We start from the raw sequence: 20,491 nt of genomic DNA on the forward strand, positions 1-20,491 counted from the left end.
CAATTGTTCAAATCTGCTTCTTTTTATTTGATTACTTTAGGAAAACCCTGCTTTTTCTTACGTGCCAGTCTCATATACTGTATGTATGTGTGTCTCTCCCTGCCCACATCTTGATTTTCCACTATTTCTGAGCATTATACTCCCAGTAGGCCAGTGGTGTCGATGCAAGAGTCCAGCGACACATCTTCAATATTTCAGCAGTATGTTAAGTCAGGGAGTCCTGCTTCCTCTGCTCTGCCCTGCGAGGGCCAGAGTGGAAACCAGGTCACGCAACACTCAAAGGACACTGAAGGACATGCAGGAGATGAGAACACCATTAGCCCTGTGACTGTATCTGCAGACATTGTAGCGACACACGTCACAGGCAGAAAATGTGAAATCTGTCTCTGCACTCCCATTGTGCTTGACCTTTTGTGAATGTGACTTTTTCTCCTTATCAGCAGCATCTGCTAAGTTTGAAATGGCAGGATTTGTAGAGACACACTTTTTAAATATGGCCCTTTTTTGGACACGAAAGAGTGTGTATGAAATGTATTGCATTAAAAACAAAATACCCCAAAAGAACCAAATGGCATCAGCAAACAAATGATGCAAATGATTTCGTGGTCATTTTTAGTGGATGTAAAGCCAGTTCTCCTCAAGTTCACACAGAGTAACCACATGTGTAGTTCATCACATTAACTATCAGCTTGATCCACTCACTAGGCTTTTAGGACCTTTCTTTTTTTTAATAGCTTGCGCCTTTTTTGTCCCTAGATATTCCTAGATGTTCATAAGCATTGATTTAAAAGGAATTGCGGTCACTTTACTGTCCTTATTACTTTAATAATCCAATAACTGACCAACAGATTTGAATGTTCATAGTATTCTGATGTTGGTTGTCACATGGCATTGGTATGTTTTGTTTTGTTTTTATTCAACTATGCTGATTCAGAGAAAATGAAAGGTAAAAATGTATGTCGAATCAATCAAAAAATCTAAAAACGATTTGCTTCTGTTTCAGTGTTGGCATAGTGTGTTAGGGCACTAAATACAGTAAATGCATTAAGGCCCAGTAAAACGATCAAGGAAGCACTTTCACAGACCTGTTTTTAAGGATCAATAACTGTTTTTGTCTTTTGAATTCACTCCCTCGTCTTTGTGCAGCTAAATTTAAATAGGACTGTGTGTGTTGCTGGGAATAGGCTGACTTGATTTGATCCGATTGGTCCGCAAACCTGAGGTACGGCACTGTCCATTGTGCTATTGGCGTCTTTGCTCTATCGAATCATCAGAGTCTTGTCACAGACACCCAGCTTAATGTAAACACAGCGGGCCCTCATGTCCCTTTACTGTATAAGGCTGTTGAATTCCTCTATGTGGAGAATACATTACACCAAACACGAGTTGGACTGCATGGGGAATCCATTAAGGTGATGTATGAGTTGGGTCGCCTGTCTGTAGGGTCAACGGTGAGGGACTGCAGTTGCAGCTCGGAATGCAGAAGAACGTTTCGAGAAATGCTTCCATGACAGAGAATTGAAGCTCAAAAAATATAATGACCGTTGTGGATTGTCATATACTAGTACTGTGTCATTTACATCTACACTCCTGGGCAAAAACAAATTGGGCAAAGCCAAAATTGGCTAAATAGTTAGTGTTTTATTAATGGTCTTAACCATTTTAATCACAAATCACTGGTCAGGAAATTAGTAGGGCTGCCCCCTAATAGTCAACTGTCCGTTAGTCAAATAAAAGAGGCTTAGTCGACCAAAATTGTATTAGTCGGTTAGTCGCAGAAAACTGTGGTAACAGGCTGGAAATCCAAGCGTTCGCCTATCATCCATCAGCCTTAAATATGGATTATCATTTGAAACATGCAAGTAGTAGCAACTTTACTCCGCCGCTCGCTCTAATGTTAACCCAGACAAATGTGCGTTATTTTTTGGCTCATATCCAAGTGTTTGTGCAGAGTGTGGAAGCTGAAGTATAGCACGCTTACTGCATGACGCGGAAACAACCTAAAATATGTTTTTGTACTAGAGTAATACATCTTTCAAAACTGTAAGGGTCTACTTTTATTTGTGTAAACTTACAATAACAAGAAAACGTTGTGCCTTTTGTAGAATAAAGAAAACACGCAGGATGTGCTATCTGCTGTCTCTGTCTCCCTGGCATCACAAAAATGAAACGAAACTTAGCGTATAGGCTACTTGTCTCAGAAATATATCTATAGAAAGCTTAAATGTCTTCTTTTAAACAAACCAATTCAAATCTAAAACAAATACTCTCTGCTTATGTTATCCGTATGTTATGTAATCCACTTCTCTCTCTATAGGCACGTTCACTGTGGAGATGACGAGTCAGCATCGCCAGCTTTATCTTTGTAGCCGACACAGAAAACACTAGTTTATTATTTATTTATTTATTTATTTATTTATTTATTTTTGTTTTATTCTTAATTAAGCTTTACATAAACAAGGAACAATTAACAGCAATACGGTATGTTGAAACAAGACTTCACATTGCCCTCATTCCTGAATGTTACAAATACAAGTCATACATGTTGTACTGAATACTTTAAAAAAGACATGTAAACGTATGAATACATAAATGTGAGGAAAGAGAAAAATAAATAAAATTAAATGACTAAATAAAATTAACTTGATAAGAATTCATACAAATTATACATTTTATATACACACATACATAAAGATAAACTATATGTACATGTATAATATACATATGTGCAATAATTATACTTACACATACGTATACACAAGCATATATACATTCATACATCTATGACCATGCATATTCACACACTCCTACCATGTGCTTACATACTTGCAACAACCCACTTACATCTATGTTCATACATATGTCTGTGAAAAAAAAAAAATGAAAAGAAAAAAAACCCGACATAAGTAAGATAAGTAAAGATTATATGATTGGAAAGAAACACTGTAAATGAGACTTCCCTTATATCGCAAAGGTAATCTTTATTAACCCATTTGTCGGATGTACTATAGTTGTTAAAATAACAGACCATATTATAAGACTAGTCGAAACAAAATGCTCGTTTATTAATACATAATTAAAATGTCTCCTTGCTCCTTGAGCTTGTTTCCCTGGCACATTCATAATCATTACTTTTTCCGGTGCTTTGCAGCAAGCTTTATGCATACCCTTGAGCACGGAATAGGCTATATATGACCAGGCCAAACCATGAGCCTGATGGATTTGTTCTCAAGCCGCCACAATTTGGCCAGGAGCCAAAAATTACATCTTCTGATCATTTCTCTTTAGACAACAACTTTTCAGTTGTGGGAAGCAAGCCATTCTGCAATATTTTCCTGCACTCCAAAGCGTTAAATGACTTTTCACAATTAAGTAGCTCACCAATAGCAGCAGGTAAAAAGGCTCCCCACTCAGTGACACTCTTCCTCCATGCTTCACTGTGCTAGAGATGCATTTATTATTATATTTCTCAGCAGATTTTCGAAGACACCGCTCTGGTGTTTTATTGTGATTCATCACTCCACACAAATCTGCTGAACCAGTCTGAAACAAACTTCCCATATTCTGCCAAAAAACAAAACACTGTCTTTGATGTTTTTCTGAGTTTGCTCACTAGCATATTCGCTAACCACTACATATATATGTAAATGAAAAAAATATTTGCTTATCCCTATGAAAAAGTACACTTTAGCATACCTTTAAAAAGGGTAATTGTGGAAAAATATGCTTTAAAAGAATACACTTAAAGGGATAGTTCACCCAAAAATGAAAATTCTGTCATCATTTACTCATCCACAAGTTGTTCCGAACCCGTATGATTTCCTTTTCTTCTGCTGAACACAAAAGAAGATATTTTAAAGAAGGTTGGTAATTAAACGGTTGCTGGTCCCCATTGATATCCATAGTATTTGTTTTCCTACTGTGGAAGTCAATGGGGTCCATCAGACATTTGGTTACCGACTTTCTTCAAAATATCTTCTTTTGTGTTCAGGAGAAGAAAGTCATACAGGTTTGGAACAACTTGAGGGAGAGTAAGGCTGCGTTCACACTGCAGGGCTTAATGCTCAATTCCAATTTTTTGAAAAAATTAGATTTTTTTGCAAGGCCGTTCACATTTCCAATTAAATGCGACCTTTTGTGATCTCCTGTGTGAACGTGAAATGACCCAGAAGTGACCCGCATGCGCAAAAGAGTACTCAACAGTCAACGACGTCACTTGTTGTTTGCGGAAGTAGCTAAACTTCAACTAACTGGGATTCACTCACACACACACACACACAACACACGAGCGCACGCAGTGACCGTTACACAAGAGCCAGACAGCAGCCGCTGACCTATCTAATATCAGCACAAATAAGTTAACTAACGTTAGTCTACTCTTATTCACATTGGATATATGATGATGGTGGCCGTGGGCTTTTATTTTATTTTTTTAATTAACGGGCTCGTCGAGGTCGACCCGTTTGGCAGATTTACCTCAGTTTTCAAACCGACGACTACTTCAACGCAGACTTATGACGTTTGTCGCGTATCTATGACGTGCGGGTCGGACACATGCGACCTGGCCGTTCAGACTGAAGTCGCATTTCAAAAGATTGGATACGTATCGGATTTGGACCACATACCCAAGTGGCCTGGGTCGCATTTGAAAAGATCGGATCTGTGTCGTTCAGACTGTCATGAAAAGATCAGATACAGGTCGCATAGGGGCAAAAAAATCGGAATTGGGTCGTTTCAGCCTGCAGTGTGAACGTAGCCTAAATGATGACAGAATTTGCATTTCTGGGTGAATTATCACTTTAAGTGAGAACTGAATGTAATGTTTTTGGACACTTAATTGCAACTAAATGAAAATGTATAAGTGTGTGTGTGTGTGTGTGTGTGTGTGTGTGTGTGTGTGTGTGTACACAAATGTAATATTAAATGACACACTGTTAAAATTTGAATAAAACACTTTATATGTGCTTCAGTATGTTGGTCAACACATCCAAATAAGTGTACCAAATAAGTTCTTGTTAAAGAACAACAAAAGATTATTAAAACATGATGTTTCTAATGTACGTTTAGATTGACATTTCATAAGTGCATTTTTTAAAAGTCTACTTTAGTGTGTTTAGAAACTGTCATGAAAGTGTACTGTCTTTAAGTCTTTTATATCATCAGCAAGTTTAGGCTTTCAAAACTACTTTTAAGGTTTGAAGGCAAAACACAAGTGCGCATACAATTAAGCGCACGTTTTCCACAAGGGTATGTTTGGAATATTTAAATCATACATTTTTAAGGTAATCTGGCTATAGGTGATTTTAGAAAAATGAAAAGGAAAAATATCAGTGAGTAATTGGCACTGGTGGCAGTGTTTTGGCTAGACTGTGTCATGGCACCAGTCCTTTTTGAGATTGTGTGTGTGTGTGCTTGTGTGAGCAGGTGCGTGCGGGAGGATGAATGCAAAGAGGTGCGGAAGCTAGTTCTCACACACGCCGGTAGCTGGCGAATACTCTTCATTCTCAGCAAGTCTATCACTCAAGCTGTGTGTGAGGCATGTCTGCAGCTCCTCAAAAGCTGCCTGGATTTGAATTGAAGGCAGATTGATCGTTTCAGAGGGTTGCGTAGCAGCTGCTAATTGGTAATGAGGAACATTTGCAGTTGCTTGCTTAGTCTGGTCTGAATTAGACAGATCCGCCCTAAACAGATACAGGCTAAAAATAAAGCTGAACAGACATTTTCGTAAAGCCTGTATATGGCATACATTTTAAAGCTCTTCCTAATACCCTTAATACACATTGTAATCTCTTATATTACACATAATATACAGATAATATCTTGTCATGAATTATTGATTATAACTAGATAATCCATCTTTTGAAGCAAATGGTGGTGGTTGCCTGTGCAAATATCACCTTCATAACTCTAGGGTGTTGGAAATCATAATTTTGATTATTTATGAAGGTAATTTCACAAGTCCCCTCAACAAATATCACAATTTGAGAATAATATTATTTTTTATATTAATGTCAATAAAACAAACAATTAAAGACCATTTATCAGTCATGATTAATACTGAAGTTTAAGGGTTTGTTTAAATCCTTAACCTTAAGTATGAGTGATTATGTTTGAATATTTAGATTAAAAAAATAAATAATTTAAAACAAAAGAAATAACCTTAAATAAGTATTGAATTTAAATTAAATTTAAATGTATAATTATGTTTTTAAATATAACAGAACAGATTATAAAAACTTTTTAATGCATTAATTAGTTCAAAACGCATAATATTAACAGGGTTCATAGAAATTGTTACTACTTTTTGTAATGATATACTTTTATTTTTGTGAAATTATTATTGTGAAAAAAGAAGTGCTTAAATGTAGTTAATTCTAGTGCATTTCAAATATTAAATGCAGTTATAATATTAATGAAATATTACTTAAAGTCTCCCTGTGCTGAAAATCAAGTTTTTTAATGTTTATATGTCTGTGTAGTATTTTCAATATTCTTTAAGACAAACTATGTGCAAATTCATAAGTCAGTATTTTCTCCTTAAAGCGGCGCTATGCAGTTTTGGCAATTTCTCTATAGAGCTCCCCCTACAGCTTCAGAATAGATCATTGACAACACTGTCGTAAAAACTCGTTGCCGACTCCCGCCGGCCCAAAGTTGCAAGGGTGTTTTTTCTGCTCTCAGGCGCTAGAGGGAAGCGAGACGGCCACCATTCAACCCGAAAAAAGTCATATAACCGTTCCAATGACTCCGAAGCTGTTCAGTTAAGGTAAATTAAGCTTAAAAAAAAACATAGTTCCCCTTTAAAACTGCATTGAATCAAAGACAGTCTCGAAATCGCTGGTGTTTCTGACATCACAAACTACCTTGTAACCAATCAGATCAACGTGTGATCGTCAACGAGTGGATCTCTGAGCTGGTGTGAGTGAGTGGAGGCAGAGCTAATTTGCATATTCATAGAACCGCGTAGAAATGAAATTAGAGTGTAAAGAGTCCTATTTTAGAGAGTCAAAATCTAATACATTTTTAACTGCAATTAACATGCAATGTGTCCAGAAACATTATACGTAAGTGTGAAATGAATGTATATTCTTTTAAAGTATAATATTTTCATAAAAAGGACTCTTTTTAAAAGTGTATATTTTTTTTATGCTGAATCTACAGTAGTGCATGCAAATCTAATGAAGCTGCTTCATTGACCTTTCAAAGCACCTAGTAATGCTTGATAGTAAAATGCCACATGTCTCCTTAGATTTAAAACATGAAATTAATTTGAGTTCATGAATTATTATTATGCTATTCATAAGGTCATGTCAAACGTGTAGCTGTGAAGCAGCAGTATGAATCGTGCACTGCAGTGACAGTGTGCACACATTGTAGCATAATCTGTATGGAAAATCTGTTCTCTTCGCATTCACCCACATTTTTCTCTCTTGTCACAACAACCCAGTGCTCCTTTCAGAACAACACGCCTCTTTGCGGAAACGGCGTTCCTATTTGAGAGCGCCAGGGACAGAGAGGGGTCTAAATCTTCTGCGAGTCACTCGTGGAAAAAAAGCTTTTGGTTTTGGAGTGCTCTTCCTGAAATAGGCCTGCCTGAACCAGGAATGACCAATGGGAATCAACTATTCTTTCATATACAAAACAAGCCGTTTCATCTGTCATCTAAATGGCTTGCTTCTACCTAGAGCTGCTATAATGAACCGCAGATTCCACTGGAATGTTAATGAAAGTATTTTACACATAAAAAGATCATCACTTGGTGCAAATTTCTTTTTTATTTGTTTTTCACAGTAATAGATCATGGGTCAGAAATGAGGCTTTGATGGATAGATGATTGATAATCGCTCCTTAGGCCGCCTTTAGTGTGGGAGGTAATCTAATGTCTCCACCTACTATTTATACAATTAATTATTTGTTGACATCACAAACAATTAACATGCAGGTTTAATTAATGCTAAATATTAAATATGGTTGAAATCACCAAATCATCAATTTACTATAAACTTACAATTAAATATCATCAATCGCTCTTGATATTTAACATATCGGACTTTAACATATCTAGAAAGTGTATATTGTACGTGGTTGTACAATATACACTTTCTAGATATGTTAAAGTGCCCCAGTCTATCATTTTATCCCTTAAAACTCACCTTTGATCACCAAAATTACATATTTAAACATTCTTTACTTGAAAAAATTCTTAATGCCTTAAAAAAGCTTGACTGTAACTCTACACCCTTGCCTCATTCGGTTCTATGAATATATGCAAATTAGCCCCGCCTCCACTCACTCACACCAGTTCAGAGATCCACTCGCTGACGATCACACTTTGACGTGATTGGTTACAAGGTAGCTTGTGATGTCAGAAACACCAGTGATTTCAAAGTGTGTTTTTAAGACTTGGTTTTAAGACTGTCTTTGGTTCACTGCAGTTTTAAGAAGAAAATACTCAGCAGTGGTGTTGACTTATGAATTTTACACATGGTTTGTCTTAAAGCATATTAAAAACACCAGGCAAATAAACAACATTAAAAGCTTGATTTTTACCACAGGGGGACTTTAATCACACCCACCGACAAACTGCATAAAACTTTTAAGACATAATTCTACACCAAACTCAACAATAGAGATTCCAACAATCAAAAAATCTAAACATTTAACAAACACGATTACATTGTCATTATCAACACAAATAATTTCCTCCATGTGTAAAATAAAAGACTGCAAATCACAGCAGAATTTCTGATTTAATCAAAAAGATTTACACACCAAAACAAGATATACGAGACGTGATAGCGTGTTTGTGGAAAATAGAAGAATTAGTTTACCCTAATTATTAATTATATTTTACTTGCCCTCATGTACAACCAGGGGCCTCGGACTGGGGGTAAAACCAGTACTGATTACCAGGGCCCCAAAGGGAGAGAGGGCCCTTAAAGTCTGGAATATATTTTATTTTACCTGGATATTTTCATTTCCTAATTAAATTTCATAATGAATGTCAGATGAAATGTAAAGTTAGTGTATTGGCTGAATAACTTGGTTGATTGACTGATACATTTTGTATACAAAAAAGTAAAGACTATCTAAGGTCTCACGGTCCCACCCCTTGCTAATGTGCCAAATGGTTTAGCCCATCTGCACGCTTTTTGTTTATGTTAGTTAGTTGAGCATCTGGTGGAGCGCAGACTTCTGCTGTAGAAATGTCTTTCTCAAAGAAAGCCAAATCAGGCCACCAAAAAAGAAAGGAAAGACAGGAGAAGGAAAGAAAACAAAATGAGGGGAAACTATTGGTACTGACTTCTTTTCAAAGAAAGGTGAGCACAAACTAGAACTCAAAATCTATAGTGATAAACTGCTTGAATATCTCCGCGATTGTAAGTGCCAAAAAATGAACTGAGACAACTCACTGAAAGAGCAGAACATACACTTTCAGATGATAATTTGGTTATACATGTAATCTGAGGTAAAGGCTACATAAATAAACTGTACACTAACAATGCTGTTTGCATACAACACACCATTATAATAGCCTAATTTGAAACATGTATAAGCTATCTGTTCCTTTTGTCTTCATTCTGCAAATAAGATATGACTGAATCAAATCTTGTTTGGTTATCATACAGTAAGCAGTTTGTTCATGTAGTGATTAGAAAACTAAAATGGTATTTTAAGCTGTTTTATAGCCTACGTTGGGTGTTATATATATATATATATATATATATATATATATATATATATATATATATATATATATACACAAAAAAAATATTGTAATATAATTTAGCTTAAACTTAGTAACCACAGTAAAGTAGGCTAGAGAATGTTGGGAAAGGATGTTTGAAATGTGTGTAGACATATGCACACATGACAAATTATCAGGCTACTCTAGGCATTACAGTTAATAGTTAATAGTTATTACCCTATAAACATCTAGGCCTACAGATTCATGTGTACAGAGCCCGGGGGCATGGGGGCCCATCAGGACTGCCTAAGCAGAGGTCCCGGGATCTTGTGCTACACCCCTGTGTACAACAACAATATGTATCTGTCAAGCTCCAAAAAGGACAAAAATGTCCATATCTCTGCCAGGGTTGGTGGCTGTAGAAATCACACAGTGCAGGAGAATTCAACAAGAACAATTCAACTCGGGAACACTTTATTAATAAATGAAATAAACACTAGTGATGTTATCCCTGATACGGAGGCTTCGAAGCTTGTGTCGAGAACGTCAGGAACTTCTCCCCAGAGCTCTGTGTTGAGGCTTGCGTTGTTTCAGTGAAATGACGTCACAGGTGACCTTGGAAGCCTCGGTTGAGTGCAGTGCTTCGAGAAGGGGTTCACTTTGGGCGGAACGATGTGTCTCCTGTTACAAGCGCACTTCCACTTCTCTCTCTCCAGTCCACCTTAATCACTTTCACCTTCTTTTATCATTTCCGTACAAGAAAAACAAAAGCACTGCCCAGTTACAAAATAATGAAACAACACTGAGCATAAATTCTTCAAATAACTATTTATTTATTTATGTATACATGTTTGTGTGTGTGTATACATGAACCATGTAACACACGTTTTGACACACTCCTGACAATTTTTTGTCGCTGGGTCCTTTCGAAGCTGAAAAAGGCTTCAAAGCTTCATGAAGCTTCATCTCGCCACCACTAATAAACACGCAGGAAGGAAACTTGAGGAAAGCCTTGAGGAAGCCTTGAGGAAACTCAAGGCTTAAAGGCACAATATGTAAGTTTCGCCACTAAAGGTCGCTTATTCAAAACAATGGTGTAGGTTGATGACTCATGAGCGTGGAATCATGGGAGTTGTCGTTTTGACACTTCACCTCCACAGCCAATGGAAAGGAATCCGGTGGACTCGGACAGAAATCATGTATTCATGTAAATCATGTAAATGGAAAGTATTCGCGCCGAGGACGCCCTTGAGAGTGAATGCTAATGAGAGAGACCTGCGCGAAACACCGGTCTCTGAGCTTTTATTATGCTTGTGCTGCAGTCGCCCGCTTCCGCTCTTTCCGTTGCGTATGTGGGGTAACACAGCTCTGTTTTACATTAAAACAATCATACTAAATACATTGAGTGTGTTGGAAGTTTATATAACGTTACTAGGTGGCTGGTATTAGAGACTTGTTGCACTTTGCTGTAATCTAGATCAATATTAGAAAATCATATTAATAACAACCGGATGACTTGCTAAATGACATGCAATTTTTTTGATAATATATTGTGTGATGGAGAAAGCTGTCTCTGATTATGCTAGGTTACGTGACAAAATAATGTTGTCTCTGAGGCATGGTAAAAAAATCAGGAAAACAAGTGATTCAAACAATAAGACTAGCCGTGTTGCGCTGTATATCAATGATTCGTTTTCTGTTGATAAATGTATATCCAAACAGTTGTTCCCCTGTCTAATAAAACACATACTGTATTAAAGCGTCTTTGGTGTTTCCATGATTTCTACGGAAATCAACGGTAGCGTGGATATGACGTCATTGACAGACGACACAAAGACACGGTCCATAACACTGGTTAAAATAGCTGATTTCTCTCCATTTAAACATTGTTGGAAACATTGGGAATAATGTAAGTACACAGGTCAACAAAATATATAACACTTGTGCTAGTGGTTTTTGGATATTTTAATGTAAAAATCTTACATATTGTGCCTTTAAACACATGGGGGGTGTAATCAGGATAACATGGAACCGGTGTGGGAACTGATTAACAAGCAGGGAAACTCACTAGAGAACAGAACAGGCAAACAGGAACAACACAGTGAAAACGAAAGTGCGGGGCCGTTTACACAACACAGTTTCTAACTGAAAACTTTATGCATTTTGGCTGTTTATTTACACGACAACTGCATTTTGAGGGCCTGAAAACGCAAAATTTTGATAACGTGTTTGAAGTTTTTACAAATTATTGTGAAAACGGTGACATCATGCGCATGCGTCTATAGGCACATAGTGTTTCTTTACAACATCATATCTCCAACTACTGGCCTGGCAGCATAATACCATGTTTTTTAATCATTTTCGCAGATTAGTGTGAGTGGGGATCATTTTGACAACATTGTACAAAAGAAAAACGTTTCCATTTTTAATACATTGTTGTCATGTAAACGTAACCTAAAACTAAACATTATCATTACATTCTTTAAATGGCGAAATTTGGTTTTGTGCATCACTAATCACACAAATGTTATAATTACAGAAGAGTATGTAGTGGTGCACTTTTATGGCACTTTAAAGGAGTTTTTTTTTTTTTTTTTTTGGTTCTTGCTGGAGCTTGACAACCCATTTAGTATTAATTATTGTATGCATAACATTTCTTCCAAAGTATATATTTTTTTCATTAGAAAAAAAAAGAAAATAAAGTAAATGGGTTTATGACATGGGTGAGTAAATTATGACAATTTTCATATTTTGAATTACCTTTTTTTGTTTATATTTTCAGTTTTTAATTTTAGTTTTAGTAATTATATTAAGTGCTTACCTATGCTTTTTGAATATTTCTTTTTAGCTTTAAATTAGACATTATAGTACTTTGTCAGCTTTTTTCAGACATTTTCATTTGTAACAATTAAAAGAGTTCTCAATGCCATAATACAATAAAAGCTCATTCCCATTACAGATCATTTATGTTTTAAACTATAAACTGTTAATACATCGCTGTAATATTTGTTGTACTGCCTTTCATGTGCAGCTTTAAACAATAATAATAAAATAACTATATACCTTATGTGTCAGCGAAACAACTGCGCAGCCATCTTTAGAATTTTGTCTTTGAAATTCCAGTTTTTCCCGGAAGTCTGTATATTTCTATGGCATCGCTGTGGAAGAGTAATTAGCTGGTGAAGTGGACTTACTCATTGTAGAGTTAACGAAAGTTATCACGAGCATTGTAATGTTTGAAGCGGATGTCCTAACAAATGCTAATTGACCGGGAAGTCTTTAAAATCCGTAAGATCTTCCCTTCATGCTGTGGAAATGCAAACCAGAAGACAGAACACGACGAGCGCAGCTTTGAAAAGAGGCGGGGCTACATAAGGTCTATAGAGCTGGTAAGTCCCGCCCCCTTCGCTAACCCCGCTGGACCTCTAGGTTGAAAAATCGTCAATGCAAGTGAATGGGAGAAAATAATTATTTTCTGGTCCCGTTTGAATTGTGCCATGAATGTGAACATATGTTGTCTGTGAATTTTTTATATAATCTTTCGTGTGAAGAATGCTACAATTTAATCGGGTAGAAGTTTGATACGGTTAGACTTTGTGTGAGAGCAACTCTTCGCTGCTTTCGACGCGTTTGAAACGTCACCACCATTCGCACACGGACACTAGCTCACGGATCCCGCTAAACATGACTGTGTCTTTGGTGCACTTCACCGCCTTCTTTCAGGGAGAGGACAAAATCGTTGAGTTTGGCGAAAACCACGGGTAAGTCAACTTTATGGGGTGACGTCACATAGGCGACATGTAGTCTTTCTCGTTATGTCTTTTCCACAACTGCTAGCCGAAGAATCATACCATATACTGTCAAACTCGTAACATGAAAGATTATATACAAAATTCACAGACAACATATGTTCACATTCATGGCACAGTTAAAACGGGACCAGAAAATAATTATTTTCTCCCATTCACTTGCATTGACGATTTTTCAACCTAGAGGTCCAGCGGGGTTAGCGAAGGGAGCGGGACTTACCAGCTCTATAACAACCTTATTTTTTACTTTTATTTTGGAGTAAAATGTTACCTAGAGCTGTTTTCATGGACGAGTCCCAGTCTTTTGATGTGGCTTTGTAAAATAAGTACCTCGGACTGTGAGTCATCAGGACTGACCTTATGAACTCCACCTTTATTTCTACCATCTGAACACCTGCCGTTCGAAAATGTCAAGGTGTTTCCCATCAGTTTTAACCTCTCTCTCTCTCTCTCTCTCTCTCTGTGTTTCTTTATATTGCCTTCAGTCCTGTCTGTTGCTTCACGTTGCTTTTCACACCTCAGTCCCTTTGTCTTTCTGTCCAGATCTCTTTTCACTTGCTTTCTTGCACCTTTACCTTTATCTTCCTTCCCCATATCTCCGTCCCATTCACTTTCTCTCAGGCAAGAGCAGGCTGTCTCTGTAGTCTCTCTTATCTTTAACCTCGCCGTCCCTCCCTTTCTCCATTTCTTCCACTTTTTTTAAAAATCCTTCGCCCTCAATACCGTGACACTCAAGAGATGCCTCACCCAGAGCGTCTCTGAAGTGTTGTAGCATTGTAACTGGCAACACGACAGTTCCATAATCGCCTGTCAATGCTGATTCCTTCTCTTTTTTCACCTCTCCTGCCCCTCCTCCTCATCGCTCTCTCTCTCTCTCTCTCTCTCTCTCTTGTGCTTTCGCTCCGAGGCCACGCTGGCACCGCCTTCCCAGAAACGGTCGTGGAGGTTGAAACAGCCACAGATGGTGCTGAGACACACAAGCAGCCACTCTACTACAAATGTGTGTGTGTGTGTGTGTGTGACAGAAAGAGTGTGAACGGCTAAAGAGAGGAGACCGCTTAGAAGGGAGCGCTCAGCACCTCTGGGACACACGAGCGCTCCAGAGGAAATATTTATGACCCGACGGCAGTAAGTGACCCCCCTCGTGCAGCTCCGTATGAGCCGACTCTCACAGACGCACGAGCTGAGCAGGTTCAGGCAGGAGCGCAGCCACGGGGAGGAAGTTTTCCTCTGTCTACAAACCTTTTGAGGATTAAACAGCGGGAAGAGAGAGAAACCTCAGCATGAGCAGCTGCAGGAAAAGATGCAAGAGGGAGATTCTGAAGTTTGCTCAGTACCTCTTCAGACTTATTACTGGCACACTCAATGCAGGTAAAATTGGCAATTTCCTCCTCCTCCAAAGTTTTGTATCTTGTAAAAAGCAGGTTTGTTCTTTGTTGGATTTGCAGTGGCGTATAAAATACTTTGGTGCAATCTAGCATTATATACAGTATTGATGTAGAAGTTGAGGCAGTGCAGCTCAAACAACCTGCAGGCATCTCTTAACCGGGTTCTGACCTTTGATAATCTCTATCTATCTTCTCCTTCCTAATCACCTTAATCATGTCAATTAATCCCAGTCTACTGGCAATTAGGAGGAGGCAAACAAATTTTCCCCATCATTTGGCAAATATAAATTGATGTGTCAGCTGTTTCAAGGAGAGATGGGCTCTTCTTCGTGGATTGCAGCAAATGTAGTCATGTTGTCCTTGAGTATCCTGCTGTAGTTTTCCCACTGTGTCTTCAAATAATGTCAAATTGTGTGGCGATAATTTGGGAAGCGAGCCATATTTCTGAAATGAATTGGCTTGTTGCAGGAATTCAGCAATGCATCAAAACAAATGCATGTAATGAGTATGCTGACCTTGTTAAACGGTTTATTTTGTCCAGATATGTTTTTGCATTCTTTCATTATTTATTTATTTATTTATATATATTGTGAAAAAACTCATTATTCTCATTATTACTCATTATTACAATATATTTGTTACAGAGAGAATTAATGGTCTAATAGTTGTTCTCTTTGCACTCGTTATGTTAATTTACCACCTCAGTATGAGGAAGTTTTGTTCTAGCTAATCCAAGCAAAAAGTCATGGGATTTATCTGATTTATCTGATACTCTTTCCCTTTCTTTATTTCACGTTTATTGTGTATCTTTTGTGTTTGTGAAGAATATCCAGTGCATCTCTGCGGCATGTGAACGTGTGTCTGAATGTGTGGGTGCGTTTGACAACAAAGACCACGGATGGCAAAGCTTGGCATGCATTGCTTTGCTGGTCTTATTTTTTATGAATATGGTGCATTAGAATGTGTTGTGTACATAATTTGTGACCCTTTTGAAAGATAAAGAGACCTGCAGTGAAGACTTGACTACTTCTGGCGGACTGGTTTAAGTAGGTTTCTGTAGGCGGGACTGATGTAGTGTTTGATCATAATCACTGACACCGAAAGAAAAAGTTTCCCTCATTAAATCTTGTTGATTAGGGTCATGTGTTGATAGAAGGCATGTGTTTGTGACAGGCTGTCCTTTTTAAGTTATTACTTACTTTTTTGAGCATGCATTATATAAGTCAAGCAGTTCATTTAGATCAATAATCTGAAAAATCAGTGTATTCTCTTTGCATTCTCTTTTCAATGATATAGACTATTTCCTATAAAGATATATAAGCAGAAATACTTAAAGGGATAGTTCACCCTAAAATGAAAATTAAGTCATCATTTACTCACCCTGGTGTTGTTCTAATGCCGTATTGCCTTTCCTTTTCGGACCACAAAAGGAGAATTATTATATATTTTTTAAATGTCCCGCTTACACTTGTCCATATAATGGCAGTGAATAGCGACCAGCATCACACTTTTTCATTTCCATATCATACGATGTCAATATGTATCACGATATTACTTTATCTACCATTAATGGGGAAGGAAATGCTCTCAACATACAGTACTGTGCAAACATCTTAGGCACGCTAGTATTTCCGCCCCAAAGAAATGCTTTTAATCCAGTTATATAGTTTGCTGTAGTGTTTCAGTAGGAAATACCAGTTTACATTTCCAAACATTAATTGTAATTATCTGAGTCTGACAACACACGGAGATCTGATCTCACCATTATTGAGTCCGTCTGAGATTACATGAAGAAGCAGAATAAACTGAGACAGACTAAATCCAGAAGAACTGCGGCAACGTTTCCGAGGCGCTTGAAGAAACCTTCCTGCATTTGTGATTTTATAGTGATATTGATATGATATTGTTTTTCACCAATCCCAAAAGCAAACCAACAATGAATGTATTATTTACATGAACATCTTCCTTGGCCATTGGTCATTGGCACGGATATGCAAAGATAACACCAAGTGGAATACAATCCATGAACTTTCTTCTCTGAGGTGAATATATCTGTTGTGTTTGTCATATAACAAGAAGTCATCCTATTCTCTTTTTTTTTTCAACTGTCATTCTGACTGTAATCAGATAAAACAGAGTTTCGGTCCAGAGATATTTAACTTGGTGAAGAAAGTACAAGGACACTTTTTGGGGATTTCTAGGCATTATATTTCATGTTGTTTTTTATGTTGATTTCTCACAAAGAACTATGGCCAAGGTCAGGATTTTTGTAACATTTTGGTTTGGTTTTCACCAAACCCTATCAGATAACTTCAGAACACTTCGAATATATGACACGTTACATGGGATTCGGATACTTTTGCGGATGTCTTAAAAAGCTTGATGCTGGGTGCTATTCACTACCATTATATGGACGAGTGTGAGCAGGACTTTTGTGGTCTAAAAAAAAAAGAAAGAAGGGCATACAGCATTAGAAAAACACAAGGGTGAGTAAATGATAACTCAAAAAAAGACATTAAGGTTTCAGAGCAAATATCTTGAATTAAGTTAATGCTTCTTTCTCCTTTGGAAAATCGTTTTTCTTGTTTTAAGAATAAAGCTCAATAAATTTGTTTATGCTCATAAAAGAAAAAAGAATTTGATCAGTTCACGCAGAAATTCATGCTGCCAGTATTTTTGCTCATTCAATCTCACATTCAATCTGTTCCATCATTATGAACAGTATTATATCATATTTGTCTGGTGTTGCACACTCTTCCACTGCGTAAATAGCTATACTGCTCTCTTTATTAATGCTTAACATTTGCCAAATAGTGATTTAATTGGATTAAGGGTCAAAAAGCATGAAAAATGAATGAATCCAGATGTCAGCTGTTTTGTGTAATTACCAGGATATATCAAACGTGCTGGAAAGGATGTGTTCTTGGAACGAGCCCAATGTCAGATATTATGCTGAGTCACAGAAAATGACTTTTAATATTGATCGTCTGACAGACTGACAGCTTTTCTGACTCTAAGTTGCTGGAAACCGTCTTTCTGCCTTCACTTGAAATCCTTGTTACGGTGCTGTATTGATTCGGCTGACACAGTAAGACAATCTGTCCAAACATGGATGTAGAACAGTGTTCTTGTTTATTTTAGTCTTTCTTTTCTCTGTTTACACTTAAAATAATAAATAATAAAAAAGACGGCGATTTCGAACAGGTTTAAATTTGGTCACAATATGATATAATTGAGAAGTTATTATGTCACATGAAATTTGAATATGACCATTAGCAAAGGAAATTATTTTGGTTGAATGCCAAAAACTGATTATCTTCTAAGGAGCCATTTATAATTTCAATATATTCATGCTTGTATTAAGGCAAACACTATATCTCTTATCTTAGAAAGCAATGCACAGACACTGAGTGTCAATATCTGTTGCTCAAGTGATCAGGATTGATCGATGACCTGAAAGAATCAGTCCATTCTAAAGTCTGACCTGAGCCTGATTCTAATTGGATCTGACGTAGAATACAGCAGAGGGACACTGGAAATCTGTGTCCTTGGAGATATTCTGCAATTCTCAGTCAGTTATTGTGTATATTGTATTTATTTATTTTTGGAGTGGGACAAAGGTCTTTCTTCTTTTTTATAATGACGTGCTATAAAACTCCTGATGTACTTACAAACTTTCCAATGCCTCGTTTTTATGAGCACAGAACCTATTTGTACTAATGTATAAGTTTGGTACCATTCTGGGCATTATTAGTGGGGTAATTTACGAGATACATCATAGGATCCATTAGCGCCTGCACTAAGCCATTCGGCTGATATCTCTAAATAAGCTCTAACTTTAATAATGTTCAACCAAGGGAAAAAAGGCTTCTGAGGGGGTGTTGTTTGGCTCGAGGTCATGGTGCAAAGGACCCTAGGTTGATTTTACTCCTTTAATATGCGAAGTGAGCTATGCTATCTTTGTTTCTGAATGTGCATTCACCTTGCAAAGCAAAGATATCATCAGACAACTGTGTTTGACTAGTTGGGTTTTTATGTAGTTTCTAGTAATTCACATGTCTCAGTATTTGTGACTCAAAGATCCAGTGAACTGGAAAATGGATAGTTGCTTTTTTTTTTTAACCGTGTAGTGTCTTTAAAAATGTCTTCTCCTTTCTTTATAGTCCATTGTCTTGATTTTAAAGATCATAAAGAAAATGAAATCCTTGTTTTATCTCACCAGCAGTATAACACCTCTTGCTATTTCATTGCTGTAAATGACTTTGAACAACCAATTACATTTTGTACCGTAATGTTCAAATGTCCCACAGAAAGGACAGTGCGAGCTGCATATTTCTTCAGGCTTTTGGACCCTGAAGACTGTGAATTGAAAGGCTGATTTTCAAGCTACATGGAGCCAGAGGGCTGTGTCCATCTATTTGTCACATTGTGGCCTCGCTCTTACCGCCTAAACGCTCGAAATCTCTCTCTTGTGAACAAATGACATTTGCCTTTTTGTTTCCCCCCAGTTTATTGCTTTCTGCTGTCACACGCGTCCACCGCTGCAATATATCATCCATTTTTAGGGGAACCGGTTGAAATACTTGGCACAGGATCTGGAACAACGTCTGCTTTTTGTCTTTGAGGAAAAAGAGACAAAAATGGCCTTCATATTTCCAATCTTGCCTGAGAGCATCTGGAGAACTTTATCACGTTTTATTTCTCACGCAAACCTCTCAGGTGCACATAGACATTTTTAGCATGCAGCAAAGTAGATGGTTATAGATTTCAAGTGATTTGATTAGGTTTGTCAATGCAATTTGCGGAGGTCTCACAAGGCCAAAATCCTTCAACTCGTTGACATTAAGCTCTCTCTTTGAGTATGAGAGAGGATCAGATGCTCTTACCGGTCATAATTCGCAATTAAACAGTTTCTAGCTTCCATTTCTTTTTGTCTGTTTACTTGCAAAACTGTGCGTCTTCGCATAAGGAAGCCGTATCGTACTGCGTGAAGGCTGAGCCTGTAGTCATGTCAGTCTGGTGTGTTTATTTAGACAATCTCTGCGACATGAGTCGTGTAGGTTTCGTCTCTTTGGTTTCTCGACAGCTATTACCAGGTCATGTTCCAGCTGTCCTCTGAGATGCCGTTCCAGGAGCCCACATAATCCTTGACCAAACACTGAATATTTAATCCAAGATGCCAGCTCATTGTGGCTTAATATGCCCTATCACTTCAGTTTGATAGACAGACTCGCAGCTGAGCTGCTATTAAACAGCCTTGTATGTGTTGTCGGGAAAAGCTTAGCTTGGATAGTGGTGCAGTACTTACTAGTTTTTAGTGTAGGTTTGTGATCTGAGCATGCATTTCCATAAAAAAAAAGTGGGAAATAGTTCACCCCAAATGATAGGGGTGCACTCTCAGAACACTTGACTGTTTCTATAACAGCCGGAGCTTCTAACGGCAGCTGCAGTGATGCGATGACTTTACCAATCGCCAATTGGCTCTTTTATTTAGAAGGCAGGGCTTATTCCACCATTTAGAACAGGGGTGCCCAACCCTGCTCCTGCCGATCGACTGTCCTGCACAGTTCATCTCCAACCCTAATCAAACACACCTGCCTTTAATT

General features: G+C 37.6%; 1 protein-coding gene across 4 annotated transcripts in view; it reads left to right on the forward strand.

Moving 5' to 3' along the window:
• The window catches only part of kcnip4a (potassium voltage-gated channel interacting protein 4a), a 211,417-nt gene that overhangs the window by 59,719 nt on the left and 131,207 nt on the right, over window positions 1-20,491 (forward strand). Inside the window, exon 1 of one of the 4 annotated variants that reach the window (XM_084403775.1) lies at window positions 14,439-14,868. The exons of the other annotated variants lie outside the window; for them this stretch is intronic. Coding sequence (XP_084259901.1) covers window positions 14,781-14,868 — 88 coding nt within the window. The 5' untranslated portion in view covers window positions 14,439-14,780. Of the gene's footprint in view, window positions 1-14,438; window positions 14,869-20,491 lie in introns of those variants that run through there. 4 annotated transcript variants of the gene reach the window in all.

The sequence above is a fragment of the Rutilus rutilus genome (assembly GCF_951802725.1).
Source record: "Rutilus rutilus genome assembly, chromosome: 3".
In the NCBI taxonomy this organism is placed as follows: Eukaryota; Metazoa; Chordata; class Actinopteri; order Cypriniformes; family Leuciscidae; genus Rutilus; species Rutilus rutilus.